The 14,442-nt window shown below is 40.0% G+C and overlaps 1 protein-coding gene across 4 annotated transcripts in view; it reads right to left on the reverse strand.

Moving 5' to 3' along the window:
• Positions 1–14,442, reverse strand: part of LOC110969859 (major histocompatibility complex class I-related gene protein-like) — a 176,500-nt gene that overhangs the window by 65,133 nt on the left and 96,925 nt on the right. For 3 of the 4 annotated variants that reach the window (XM_051956054.1, XM_051956052.1, XM_051956053.1), the window contains exon 3: positions 7,267–7,329. The exons of the other annotated variant lie outside the window; for it this stretch is intronic. In XM_051956054.1, the coding sequence (XP_051812014.1) occupies positions 7,267–7,329 (63 nt within the window). The remainder of the gene's footprint in view (positions 1–7,266; positions 7,330–14,442) is intronic. 4 annotated transcript variants of the gene reach the window in all.

Raw genomic sequence — 14,442 nt, forward strand, 5'->3', positions numbered from 1 at the left:
TTGAGAATATGTTAGATTTTCACTGTTGTGGCCATTGTCATAATCTTCTGCCTGGCTTTGTCTCATTTTCTTTAGATGAAACTGCAGATGGCCAGAGCATTCATGTTGTTGGATGTTGGAGAGAGTGATGCAGTGGATGAAATACCTTCACCAACTTACCCTCCATCAGATGACGGTGAGCTAGCTGCACAATTTCATGTTATCTTACATGCTAAATAGTGTGTTCAAAAGTAATACTGTATACTGATACTAAATATTAATAAATGTATACTTGAGAATAAGACACTACACTTGCAAAGTTGTATATTGGCTAGTTACAAATGTTTAATACATAATCTTTTGCTGATGTGTCCTCTCATGGCTTTGCATGTATTTTTTCAGACAAAACTGAGGATGACCAAAGCATTCTTCTTCCTTGACTCCAGTGAATCAGATTCAGAGGAGGATGATACAGCAAACATCTCCTGTTAAGTGGTAAGCACGAAACACAGCTACAGTTACATACAGTGTTATCTGTTCCTGGAGTTATTTTTAGCGCAAAAAAAATCATTGTTGGTGACCACATTACTTCAGTTTCCATTGTGATTAATAAAGTATATGTTGATTTGATTCATTGCTCAAAAACAAGCTGTTTAAGAAGCACTTTAAAAAACTTTCATTTAGCATCTGCATGTGATGAAGTTTAAAATTGAAACTGCTTGTATATGGAGTTAGAACAGTCTCATAACTCACAAATGCACACAGAAGAACTCACAAATGTAAACTGCAATCCACAAATGCACACAGAAGAACTCACAAATGTAAACTGCAATCCACAAATGCACACAGAAGAATTCACACATGTGAACTGGGGTTCACAAATGTAAACTGCAATCCACAAATAAATTAAGAAAGTTCACAAATGTATTTCTGCATTCACAAACTGCTTTTGTGTGTGAATCTTTTTTGAGACTGCTCTGCCGTCAGCTCGATCCACAAATGCATTTTTTTCAACACGGAAGTTTCTGTAGCCAATCAGATGTCTCCCTCCTTTCAGCCAATCACAAAAACTCACCCCACGTGGGGGTGGGTGTACTGTTCAGCCAATCATATGAACGCGTCCGCACAGCGTTATACTTCACCGTGTCATTGGGCTGAAGAGTGAAGCTGCCCGTCGGAGAGACCATGGCGTCTGATGGGGACAATAGACCCTTTATTTGTTTACAAACATTGTGACGTTTTTTGTGGCCGGGGCTTATGCTGGAGGCAAAAGCTGAGCGAGAAGTCAAGCGGGACTGGGAGTATATAGTTTGCGCTGGGAGTTTGCAGCGCAAACTCGAGCATTTTTAACCCGTTAAACTTCAGTGTACCGCCGGCGGTACACCTACTAATTTGCATAGGAATTTAAAGAATGTCCGAAGACTGCAAACACGAATATATAAACATTATAGGCCGATGGAAAGCTTAGATTCTCATGAATCCACCGGTATAAACCACTTTCAGATGTGATTACCACAGCGGATAATATAAACACATTTGTCCGACAAACAACGAATATCCATCCATCCTTTCTCTGTACACGGCTTTAACGTACACAGCGCGACTCACATTTCCGGGTTCATTATTACACACAGATGAAAATACTCCACAAAAAACGGCCATAATCCAACCTTGGACATCCAGACGACACAAGCCAGTAAACTATTTTGTCCAAAACATGTCTTGAAGTCGGTATATAATCCACGAATCGATCGTTGTAAAGGAAATGCACCTCGCGATGCGCGTCCAATATTCCCTGTATAAAAATGCATTTGTGGATGGTAGTGTCTACGGATACGGGTCCGTATCCGTAGCCCACAGGCTACGGGTACGGCACTTTCCATTTGCCAGACAGATACGGACCCGTACGCGAGTCTCGCGAGTCAAGAAGCTGCTAACCACTGCAAACTGTTGAAAGGTAAGCAAAGGTTAAGGTTAGGGTTAGTGTTAGGGTCAGGTTTAGGGTCCGTACCTGTCGTACCGATGCTACGGGTCCGTACAGCTAGCGTCTACCGGGAGTCATGTGACCAGATCTCGCGTATCTGATTGGCAAATGGCAAGTGCCGTATCCGTAGTCCACAGGCTACGGGTACGGGTCCGTAACTCTAGCAACAACCTTTGTGGATCGAGCTGACGGCAGAGCAGTCTCAAAAAAGATTCACACACAAAAGCAGTTTGTGAATCCAGAAATACATTTGTGAACTTTCTTAATTTATTTGTGGATTGCAGTTTACATTTGTGAATCCCAGTTCACATGTGTGAATTCTTCTGTGTGCATTTGTGAATTATGAGACTGTTCTAACTCCATACTTGTACTGCTGGCTTTTGACTTCCAAATGGTCATATTCATGTGCGTGATTATGGTCGTTGTTTTAATGCAGGGGTTTCAAACTCATTTTAGTTCAGGGGCCACATACAGGTCAGTTTGATCTCCAGTGGACAGGACCATTAAAAGCCCAGCATAATAACCTATAAATAAGTACAACTCCTAATTGTCCCCTTTGTTTTAGTGCAACAAAATACATTACACGTTCACATTTAATTATCTTTTTGCCAAGCATTATGAACAATCTGAAATGTCTTTAGAAAAATAATATTATGTCTCATTTTATCATTTACACATTACAACTTACAGATCACTGTTTCTCTGCAAAAGGTGCAAAACATTTAGTCACAGATATCTGGAACTGAACAAGCTAATATTTCACTTTATGATCAAAACAACCAGATCTAGAAATTATTTTAAATTTCTATTCATTTACATATCTGTGTAGTAATTCTGGCCTCCTGAACTGTCCATACAAACATACCATACAAACTAAAGTAAGAACTGAATAGAAAGAAGGTTCAGTTGTCCTCCTGTGCCCTTTAGTAATTGTGATTATTCTTAATGTTTGGAACTGTATTTTGCACTGTACCGTAATATCACTATTTATTGATTTGTTTGATTTGATATTGATTTCTTCTTTACATTTGTATAGGATGACAGTAACTGAGGAGGAGGAAGAAGGCGAAATCCCTGCAGATGAGCAGAGTGATGTCTTTCTTAACATGGAAGAGGAGGAGGGACATGGAAGTGCGCAGTCTTCAACAAAACCAGAAGACATGTTGATGAAAGTTTTTGCCATGATGGTTTTGTCATGGCAAATCACCTTCAAGATTTCTGATAATGCCATCACATCACTTCTTTTGTGCGTCAGACAGTTCCTGTGGTTACTTGGAAATGTTCTTGCCATTGATTCACTGACTGCCTTTGCAAGCAGTATCCCAAAGACTTTATTCTCCCTGAGGAAATGGACAGGCATCCTTCGTGATGATTTCTTACAATATGTGGTTTGCCCAAGATGTATGACCATATACGTACCAACTGAAACTTATGAACTAAGACGGGATGGTACAAAGGCATGCAAGCCTTGCAGTTACATACCATTCCATCACCACCCACAGAAGAGATCTGCACTGAGGAAGAAATGTGGCTCTGATCTGTTAAGAAAGTCTAGATCTTCCCTTGGTAAAGAATATGTCTATCCAATACGGTCATACTGTTACAAGAGTGTTCTACAGTCTCTTCAAGCAATTGTAAAAAGACCTGGAAATGAAGCGAAATGTGAAGAATGGCGGAAGCGTAAAATACCTGAGGGTGTGTTAGGAGATGTATTTGATGGAAAAGTATGGCAGGATTACCAGTATGTGGATGGCAAGCCTTTTTTAGCAGAGCCAAATAATTTGGCCCTTATGTTGAATGTGGACTGGTTCCAACCTTTCAAAAATGCACCTTATTCAGTTGGAGCCATCTCCTGGGTTATTTTGAATCTACCTCATTAGGACCGTTTTAAGGAAGAGAATATGATTCTTGTTGGACTAATACCTGGTCCAAAGGAGCCATCACTAAACATAAATGTTTTCTTAGACCCTTTGGTTGATGAACTCCAGCAACTTTGGCATGGTGTAATTTTGGAAGACGGCTCTTTCACAGGATATCAAGTTTACAGAGCAGCTCTGCTTTGCCTGTCATCGGATGTCCCTGCAATGTGAAAATGTGGAGGCTTTGTCGGGCATGGGGCATACAGAGGTAAATTAAAAATATTCCAACTTATTTTTCAATATGTAATTACTAAACTTTTATTTTGATTGTTGAATCCTTAAAGTAAACATGCAACTGTTTACATTGCTCTTACTGCGATAGGTGGTCTGTTTTATTCACTACTCTAACTTTGTGTGTTTTGCACCTGTAGGATGCCACAAGTGTTTGAAGCCATTCAGCAAGACAAAGTTTGGTGCAACAATGGACAACTCAGGATTTGAGCGGTCATCATGGAAAGCACGCACATCACAGGATCACATACACTACGCTGGATTGTCAAGACAAGCAACAACAAAAGCAGAACAGAAAAGAATTTAACACATTTATGGAGCTAGGTGGTCCGAACTTTTCCGCTTGCCTTACTACGATGCCATCAGATTCGTTGTCATAGATCCGATGCACAATCTTCTCCTTGGCACAGCAAGGCATGTATTCCGGTTTCGGACAGACCTAGGAATTTTAACAACCAAGAGCCTTGAGGAACTGCAAATGAGAGTAGACAGAATCAAAGTTCCTCATGAGATTGGAAGAATTCCCTCAAGAATCTTATCTGGCTTTACTGGATTCACAGCAGACCAGTGGAAAAACTGGACAACCATTTACTCCCTTTTTTGTCTGAAGGGGCTTATTAACAATGAACAGTATGACATGTGGTTTCACTTTGTGCAGGCCTGCATCATACTCTGCTCGAGAGTCATATCCATCAAGAGACTTGAAGAAGCAGATGGATACTTTCAGTGGAGCAAACTCACTCCAGAAGTTCAGTGAGGATCTCTGAATGATCCAATGTTGTCCTAAATGACTGATGATGATAAATAGAATCCACCTGTGTGTAATCAAGTCTCCGTATAAATGCACCTGCTCTATGATAGTCTCAGGGTTCTGTTTAAAGTGCAGAGAGCATCATGAAGACCAAGGAACACACCAGGCAGGTCCGAGATACTGTTGTGGAGAAGTTTAAAGCCAGATTTGGATACAAAAAGATTTTCCAAGCTTTAAACATCTCAAGGAGCACTGTGCAAGCAATCATATTGAAATGGAAGGAGTATCAGACCACTGCAAATCTACCAAGACCCGGCCGTCCCTCTAAACTTTCACCTCGAACAAGGAGAAGACTGATCAGAGATGCAGCCAAGAGGCCCATGATCACTCTGGATGAACTGCAGAGATCTACAGCTGAGGTGGGAGAGTCTGTCCATAGGACAACAATCAGTCGTACACTGCACAAATCTGGCCTTTATGGAAGAGTGGCAAGAAGAAAGCCATTTCTCAAAGATATCCATAAAAAGTCTTGTTTGAAGTTTGCCACAAGCCACCTGGGAGACACACCAAACATGTGGAAGAAGGTGCTCTGGTCAGATGAAACCAAAATCCAACTTTTTGGCCACAATGCAAAACGATATGTTTGGCGTAAAAGCAACACAGCTCATCACCCTGAACACACCATCCCCACTGTCAAACATGGTGGTGGCAGCCTCATGGTTTGGGCCTGCTTTTCTTCAGCAGGGACAGGGAAGATGGTTAAAATTGATGGGAAGATGAATGGAGCCAAATACAGGAGCATTCTGGAAGAAAACCTGTTGGAGTCTGCAAAGGACCTGAGACTGGGACGGAGATTTATCTTCCAACAGGACAATGATCCAAAACATAAAGCCAAATCTACAATGGAATGGTTCACAAATAAATGTATCCAGGTGTTAGAATGGCCAAGTCAAAGTCCAGACCTGAATCCAATGGAGAATCTGTGGGCAGAGCTGAAGACTGCTGTTCACAAACGCTCTCCATCCAACCTCACTGAGCTCGAGCTGTTTTGCAAGGAAGAATGGGCAAGAATTTCAGTCTCTCGATGTGCAAAACTGATAGAGACATACCCCAAGCGACTTGCAGCTGTAATTGCAGCAAAAGGTGGCGCTACAAAGTATTAATGCAAGGGGGCCGAATAATATTGCACGCCCCACTTTTCAGGTTTTTATTTGTTAAAAAAAAGTTTAAAATATCCAATAAATTTTGTTCCACTTCACGATTGTGTCCCACTTGTTGATTCTTGACAAAAAAATAAAATTTTATATCTTCATGTTTGAAGCCTGAAATGTGGTGAAAGGTTGAAAAGTTCAAAGGGGCCAAATACTTTCACAAGGCACTGTATGTAGTAAACACAAATGTTACAGTAATTATTAGTTTCCTGCGTCATTCCACATCAACTCAGCGAGATGAGGGGAGATCAGTTGCTGGACCGCCTCAGAATCTCTTGAATCTTTGTAGGAATGATCCTTGGCATGCCAAACTGACAGCGAGCATTTATTTTTAGCTGAAATTCCAACATTTTCATAATTTTGCAATAAAATATAAATCATCAATAAATCTTTTGCAAGTTGGAAACTGAACTGAGGTGCCACTTTTAGATGTCCATTTCTGTTCAAAAGTTTCTGGTGAATGGAGAGAATACAGCAAATACTGGGTACAAGCCTCAGTTTTGTGCTTAAGATCTATTTGATGTTATAACAACAATATTATCTGAATGACATTGCTAATGCTTAGAAAGCCTTTACATTTCAGTGGAAACTGGAGTTATGGCCAATTAATGTTGTCACAGATAAAAGAAAAAAAAAATTCCAAATGGCCAGATTGACATCTTGACAGGAAGGCTGAATAAATTTGGGACAGTCAGAGACTGAAACACAGATATATGAAACACAGAATGTTTTTGTTAAGACCTGGTTATGCCTGGGTCGCTTGTGTTTATTTGCATTCACATGAGAAGAAATAAAAACAAATTTGTCATTTAAAATAAAATCTCTATAAGACAGTGCATTAGCATTCAGCTATAACGGTTCAAAGAATATCAGCATGATGGTTGGACCTCGGACATTTTCACATGACCAAATCTGGTCCTCTTTGAAAAAAACGTTTGGACACTCTTGTGCTATGGTCTTCATCAAATAAACATGATAAATAAACAGCATTTTTTTTAACCAAACATTAGAGTTTGGTTAAAAAAAACAAAAAACAAATCGCACTGATTGATGCAATTAATGAGATGTTCAGGTCAACACTCATCTGGAAGGTTCCATCATGGTTGGGGAGGATCTCTCCTTTGTCCACATCTTCATAAAGCTCCTCTCCATCTTTCCTCCAGAACAAGTCGGCTCTGTCGGGGTAGAAACCTGTAGCGTGGCAGGTGACCGGAGAGGAGGAAGTCTTCTGGAGGAGAGACACTGAGGGAAGATCTGGAGAGAGAAACTGATGAGTCTTAAATGAATGTGACAGATCTGAGTTTGTAGCAGAAAGTCTGAGTTCACAAAGAAAGTTGATAACCACCGTGATACCCGTTAACTCCGACTGGGTTGTTGTTTATCTGACTAACACAAAGAAAGCCCAGCTATGTCAAACCAGCTTCATAGTATACCTCTCTGGATGTGTTGTGTGTCTGTTACAGCCCCTGGTGAACGTAAATTCATGAGTGGTGGTGCTGATGGTTTTTGCTGACTTTCTGGGCTGAGGAGCTCCACAGCCCACCTGTCTCCAATCAGGGATGATTGACCTGGAGCTTCCGAGCTCCTCTGAAGCTCGTTCCTCTTCCTGTCTAATGCCATACCTGATTGGACCACCACCCAGCTCCCTCCATAGATATATACAAACACTAGATGTCTCATGAACGCTGTCAGCCTATGGGGAGCAACGTCGCCACTTTTCAGCCATCTTGGGACAGTGCTGCTCGATCACTCATAACATTGAAGTCAATGGAGCATGGATTTTAAAATCACTGTAGATTGCTCAATTTTCAACCGATTTTACAACAGCTTGGTTTGTTATAAACGTCAGAGATGTACTTGTTTTACTGCTTACATAAGAATAATTAAAACCATTGAATTCATATAAAAATTCTATTAAGTAGATAGGTAAAGAAATAGCTATACACACAGATATTATACTGTCAATCTTTAATATTTACAATATTCAAATAGACAAAATAAATAAATGATGATGAACTAATAAAAAAGTAATGCTAAAATGAAAAAACAATGACATTTGAACAAAAAAATAAATAATAAAGAAAAATAACAAGGTTCCCACTCTTTTCAATAAATCATTTTCCAGGATTTTTGCAGTGTCCCATAACCAACTGAAGTTACAACAATGGAGTGGGCAACTTTTAAGTTCATCTAATCTTCTTAAAAAAAACAAGATTAAAGGTTGATGACCAATATCTCTAACTAGCTGCACAGTATCATGTTAAGCTTTTGAATTTATTCATTTCTAAATCTCAGGCATGAAAATTGTCTGCCAGCTGTCTTTTTAGTCAAAGGTTATTATGGTTTATACTTATATTGTATCTTCACAATTTTATCCTGCTGGTTTGAGAACTGCAGCGAGGACCTTCCACTTCTCTAAACTTCAGGCTGCCACTGCAAAAAAATAAATGAACACATATCTTTTTTCAGCATAAATGGATGTAAATGTAATTTTAATATTTAGCATTGCACTTCTTTATTACTATCAGCTTTCTAATGTACAGGTAAAAACAAAGCTCAACCAAAATCAATGCACAACAAACAGAGATGTTGTCTTTTCTTTTCATGAACCTGGTGCCTACATTACCCACAATGCATTTCGGCTGCAGGCTAACTAATCCAGGCATAGATGTATACAAACAATAAGTCTAAGGTCTCAATCAAAGTCTCTTAACCAGCAAATAAATACAACCACAACCACAAAGAACATAATTTCGCCTAAAGATTAGGTTCTCAAAAAACGTTGGTCTCAGGAAAACCTAATAATTGAAAATCAGATTGTGAGTAACACCATCTTCAATGTGAGTAGCCAAGCAGAAAAGACAACTATGCTGCATTTTTCAAAACGAAAAGCTGCGATTTTGGAACTGAGCCTGAATCATAGCCACGTTAATAAGGTTTGTAATAAACTAAACCATTTGTAAATCAATCAAGAATTGAGCGAGTTCTGAGTGTTAAAGTGAGGAAATCATCCACCTTACCATTGACTACAGTACAGCGCACCAGAGCAATCCCCTGTCCTAAGATGGCCGCCAACTGACGACGCCACCGACTTCGTCTTGAGACATGTGGGCTGAATCCCAAACCGCCCCCTACACACTCCCCCTCCACTACCGAGTGTCACTCCAAAAGAAGTCACACTCGCAGCTGTGGAGGGCACCTATTATTGAAGGGGGAGGGTACAAATACAATCGTCAGGAATGGGACGCCCTGTCGCCTCACCGGAAAACGTCATTGCCATGGTAACACAAAGACGCCTACTGTCATGCTGTAGCGCTGTGGCACAGGTTGCAACTAACAAGGATCGCTGCTGCTTCCAGAAGACGAAAGCATCCCACTTTTTTTCACTCACATTTTTTCCAATCCTATTATCTGGCATTTCAAATCCAACAAATGAATAAATGAATTCTGTCAGTTGTGTTCAAATTTTAAGGTGTCAGGGGGTGCACAATTAAATCAAATGTCAGCAGAGAAGAAGATTTGTTTCTTTTGATTTATCTTTTTACACCACTCTTTTTGTGATGTTCTGTCAGTGTGAAAAAGGCGTGGGAGAAATAATGGACGCATATGGAACTCACATCAATATGTTGTTTCCTCCTCCATTTCGACGTTGTACTTCCTTAAAAAGTTGTCCAGAGTGAGCATCGATGCAGACTCACTATTTAAGGGCTGAACAGTCCACTCTCCCTCCGCACTACGTGGTTTGGGACGGCCCTTAATATGGAGGACCCTCCGCGGGAACGCGCAAACGGAGGGGTAGTGTGTAGGGATAGTGTGTAGGGGGCGGTTTGGGATTCAGCCCTAGTGTTTGTATATAGCTATGGCTCCCTCCATCTTCATGCAATCCAACTGCAGCAATCAACACATCTAGGGTTAAATCCACAGCCCAACTCACAGTCCAGGCGGCTGTGATTTAACATGAGCAGCTCTACTCAGTGCCTCTCATGTCTTGTGTTCTTTGTGAAATATGTAACTTCTCTTAGCTGCTGCTTAACTAGGCTCGGAGTTATCTGTGTCTTTTCTTTTTTGTAGATATTGAGAAATGACAACTCGTAGCTAATGTGTGCTTTGAGGCACTTGTTTAGTTATTTTTGTTATTCACATGGGTGTTGCTATCTTGTTGCATGGTTTAGTTTAGTTGTTTAGTTTAGATTTTGTTTTACCTAGTTTTTTATTGGTGTTCATTGGTTCTTTGAGTTAGCAGCACCCATCAGCCCTGTTTTCTTTGTTTTATTTCCACCTTTTAATTTGTTATATCACTAAGCAATAAACTGCCTGACCTCACTAATACTGTGTGATTGTTTCTCACACCTAGTTGACTCTAGACCGCTAGATCATAACTTCCTGTGGATAGACACAGATGGAGTGCATAACTGTTTGTATGTCAGGTTGTGTAATTCTACCTGTTCTGTTCTGAGAACTCCTCACGTACTGCACATACTTGGCATCCATCCCACTTTGGCTGGTGCAGCTCTCATTTCTAGGAATATGGCTGATTTTATTAGTACTCCTAAAGCATGACAACCCAGAGTTAAGACCAGGATGCAGAGCTGTAGTCTTACACACCTCTCTGCAGTTTCCTCACAGCTGTCACCCTCCAGTAATTCAGTTAATTCAGTTAATTTTATTGAGACTGTGTCTGTCCCCCGACCACCAAAATTCAATAAATTAATCAAATCAAAAATATACAAAAGAAATAGTAACCACAAAAATTTAATAAAAATTAATACCTCTATTTCAACAGAGCAAAGAGACAGGAAAATTAAATGTGGTCTGTTAAATATTAGATCTCTCTTGTCTAAATCTCTGCTAGTAAATGAGTTGATAACTGATCACCAGATTGATTTGTTCTGTTTGACTGAAACCTGGTTGCAGCAGGAAGAATTTGTTAGCCTAAACGAATCAACTCCCCCTAGTCATATTAACTGTCATATTCCTCGAATCACAGGCCGAGGAGGAGGAGTAGCAGCAATCTACCATTCTAGTTTAAAATTGAACCAGAGGCCTAAACCTGATTACAGCTCATTTGAAAATCTCACTCTTAGTCTCTCTCATCCAAATTTGAAAGCTCAGAAACCAGTTTTATTTGTTGTTATATATCGTCCTCCTGCTCCTTATTCTGAGTTTTTATCTCAATTCTCAGACTTTTTATCTGAATTAGTGCTCAGTTCAGACAAAGTTATTATTGTGGGTGACTTTAACATTCATGTTGACGTAGACAGCGATAGCCTTACAACAGCTTTTAATTCATTATTAGACTCAATTGGGTTTTCTCAACATGTAAATAAACCAACTCATAGTTTTAATCACACTCTTGACCTTGTCCTGACTTATGGCTTAGAAATTGAAGAGTTAACAGTATTTCCCCAGAACCCTCTTCTTTCTGACCATTTTATGATAACATTTCAATTTAAAGTAAAGGATTGTTTAGCAGCTGAGAACAAATATCATTACAGTAGGTGTTTGTCTGACAATTCAGTATCTAAATTTAAGGAAATAATACCCTCACTGTTTACTTCAGCAACATTTACTGATAAATCAGAAGGCAAATATTATTATTTTACCCCCACAGAAGTGGATTATTATGTTAATAATGCTTCAGCCTCACTGCGTACAACTCTTGATAGTGTTGCACCTGTAAAAAAGAAAGTTATATCTCAGAGAAGACTTGCTCCTTGGTATAATTCCCAGCTGCGGACTTTAAAGCAGGCATCCCGAAAGCTGGAAAGAAAGTGGTATTCCACTAATTCAGAGGTAGTGTATGTGGCTTGGAAAAATAGTCTAGTAATCTATAAAAAAGCTCTTCATAATGCCAGGACAACTTATTATTCATCTTTAATAGATGAGAACAAGAACAACCCTAGGTTTCTCTTTAGCACTGTAGCCAGGCTGACAAAGAGTCAGAGCTCTGTTGAACCTTGTATTCCTTTAGCTTTAACCAGTAACGACTTCATGAGCTTCTTTACACAGAAAATAGTTATGATTAGAGATAAAATTAATCTGGCCCTTCCTACAAATGTCACAGATGCTTTTGAATTGGCTGTTAGACCTGATGAATCTTTAGAATTCTTCACTCCTATATGTCTCTCTGAACTAATTTCAACAGTTTCTACATCCAAACCATCAACATGTCTTTTAGATCCTATCCCAACTAGACTCTTCAAGGAGATTTTACCTTTAATTAATTCTTCAATGTTAGATCTGATTAATCTCTCTCTAGTAACAGGCTATGTACCACAGGCTTTTAAGGTTGCTGTCATCAAACCTTTGCTTAAAAAGCCCACTTTAGATCCAGATGTGTTAGCTAACTATAGACCGATATCCAACCTACCATTTCTCTCTAAAATTCTGGAAAGAACAGTTGCAAATCAATTGTGTGAACACCTACAAAGGAATAATTTGTTTGAAATGTTTCAGTCAGGCTTCAGAGTGCATCATAGCACAGAAACAGCTCTAGTGAAAGTTACTAATGACCTTCTCATAGCATCAGATAATGGACTAGTCTCTATACTTGTTTTGTTAGATCTTAGTGCAGCGTTTGACACAATCGACCACAAAATTTTATTACAGCGTCTAGAATATTCAATTGGCATTAAAGGGACAGCACTGGATTGGTTTAAATCCTACTTATCAGATAGGTTCCAGTTTGTGCATGTCAACAATAACTCTTCTGAGCAGACTAAAGTTAATCACGGAGTTCCTCAGGGTTCTGTCTTAGGACCGATACTTTTCACATTATACATGCTTCCTTTAGGCAATATTATTAGGAAGCATTGTATTAACTTCCATTGTTATGCAGATGACACACAATTGTATTTATCTATGAAGCCAGATGAAACTGATCAGTTAGCTAGACTGCAAGATTGTCTTAAGGACATTAAAACCTGGATGACTTTTAACTTCCTACTGCTAAATTCAGACAAAACTGAAGTCATTGTATTTGGCCCCAAACATCTTAGAAACTCGCTTTCAAAGCAAATAGTTACTCTGGATGGCATCACATTGGCCTCCAGTACTACTGTGAGGAATCTTGGAGTTATTTTTGACCAGGACATGTCCTTTAACTCACACATAAAGCAAGTCTGTAGGACTTCCTTTTTTCACCTGCGTAATATTGTAAAAATCAGGAACATTCTGTCTCAGAGTGATGCAGAAAAATTAGTTCATGCTTTTGTTACTTCCAGGCTTGACTATTGCAATTCCTTATTATCGGGTTGTCCAAATAGCTCTCTCAAACATCTACAGTTGATCCAAAACGCTGCTGCGAGAGTACTGACAGGAGTTAGCAAAAGAGATCATATTTCCCCTATACTTGCTTCTCTTCACTGGCTTCCTGTTAAATCCAGAATAGAATTTAAAATCCTTCTTCTGACATATAAAGCTCTTAATAACCAATCTCCATCATATCTTAAAGATCTGATAGTACCTTATTATCCTAGTAGAACTCTTCGCTCTCAAACTGCAGGCTTACTTGTTGTTCCTAGAATTTCTAAAAGTAGAATGGGAGGCAGAGCCTTCAGTTATCAGGCGCCTCTCCTGTGGAACCTGCTCCCAGTTTGGGTTCGGGAGGCAGACACCCTCTCTATTTTTAAGACCAGGCTTAAAGCGTTCCTTTTTGACAAATCTTATAGTTGGGGCTGACTGGGTGACCCACAGAGGTTCGGCTTGTGTCTTCATTGTACAGCTGACTCCTTCTTGGACGTCCCTTCGTTCTGCCCCTAGTCATGCTGCTATAGGCCTAGGCTGCTGGGGGACTTTTCTTGACGCACTGAGCCCTTCTCTATCTACCTTTACATTTAATATGTATACCGTTATTGCAGTACATTCACTCTGTTTCCCCCTGTGCTATTTCTCCGAGTGTCCCTGGTCCCAGAGCTGGATGCTTCAGATCTGCGGTCGATGTTCCACCAGCTGGTCCAGTCTCCACCATGTCCACTGTGGGATGCTGCTACTGACCTTCCACCAGCCCTCTGCTTCCAATTCCCTTTTTCCACGAGTCAACTCTGCATCGCCTTCAATATACTGTTATGCTAACTTACATACTGTTTGAATTTTACTGCTAGCTATATAAGGAGTATGTTTAATGTCAGAGCCGTACATCATAAGAGTAAACTATGAGTCAGTTTTCAATGTTAGCTTATACTTTGTCTGTGTCACATATCCTGTCATGCATGTATTCAAATGTGTGTTGTGTTTTCCTTGCTTTCTCACCCCTCCCTCTTCTCCCATCCCTCCCCCTTGCCCTCTTCTGTCCTTCTCAACCCGCCCGGCCAGCAGGCAGATGGGTCCCCCCTATTTAGAGCCGGGTTCTGCTCGAGGTTTCTTCCC

Source organism: Acanthochromis polyacanthus, chromosome 11, assembly GCF_021347895.1.
Source record: "Acanthochromis polyacanthus isolate Apoly-LR-REF ecotype Palm Island chromosome 11, KAUST_Apoly_ChrSc, whole genome shotgun sequence".
Classification (NCBI taxonomy): Eukaryota; Metazoa; Chordata; class Actinopteri; family Pomacentridae; genus Acanthochromis; species Acanthochromis polyacanthus.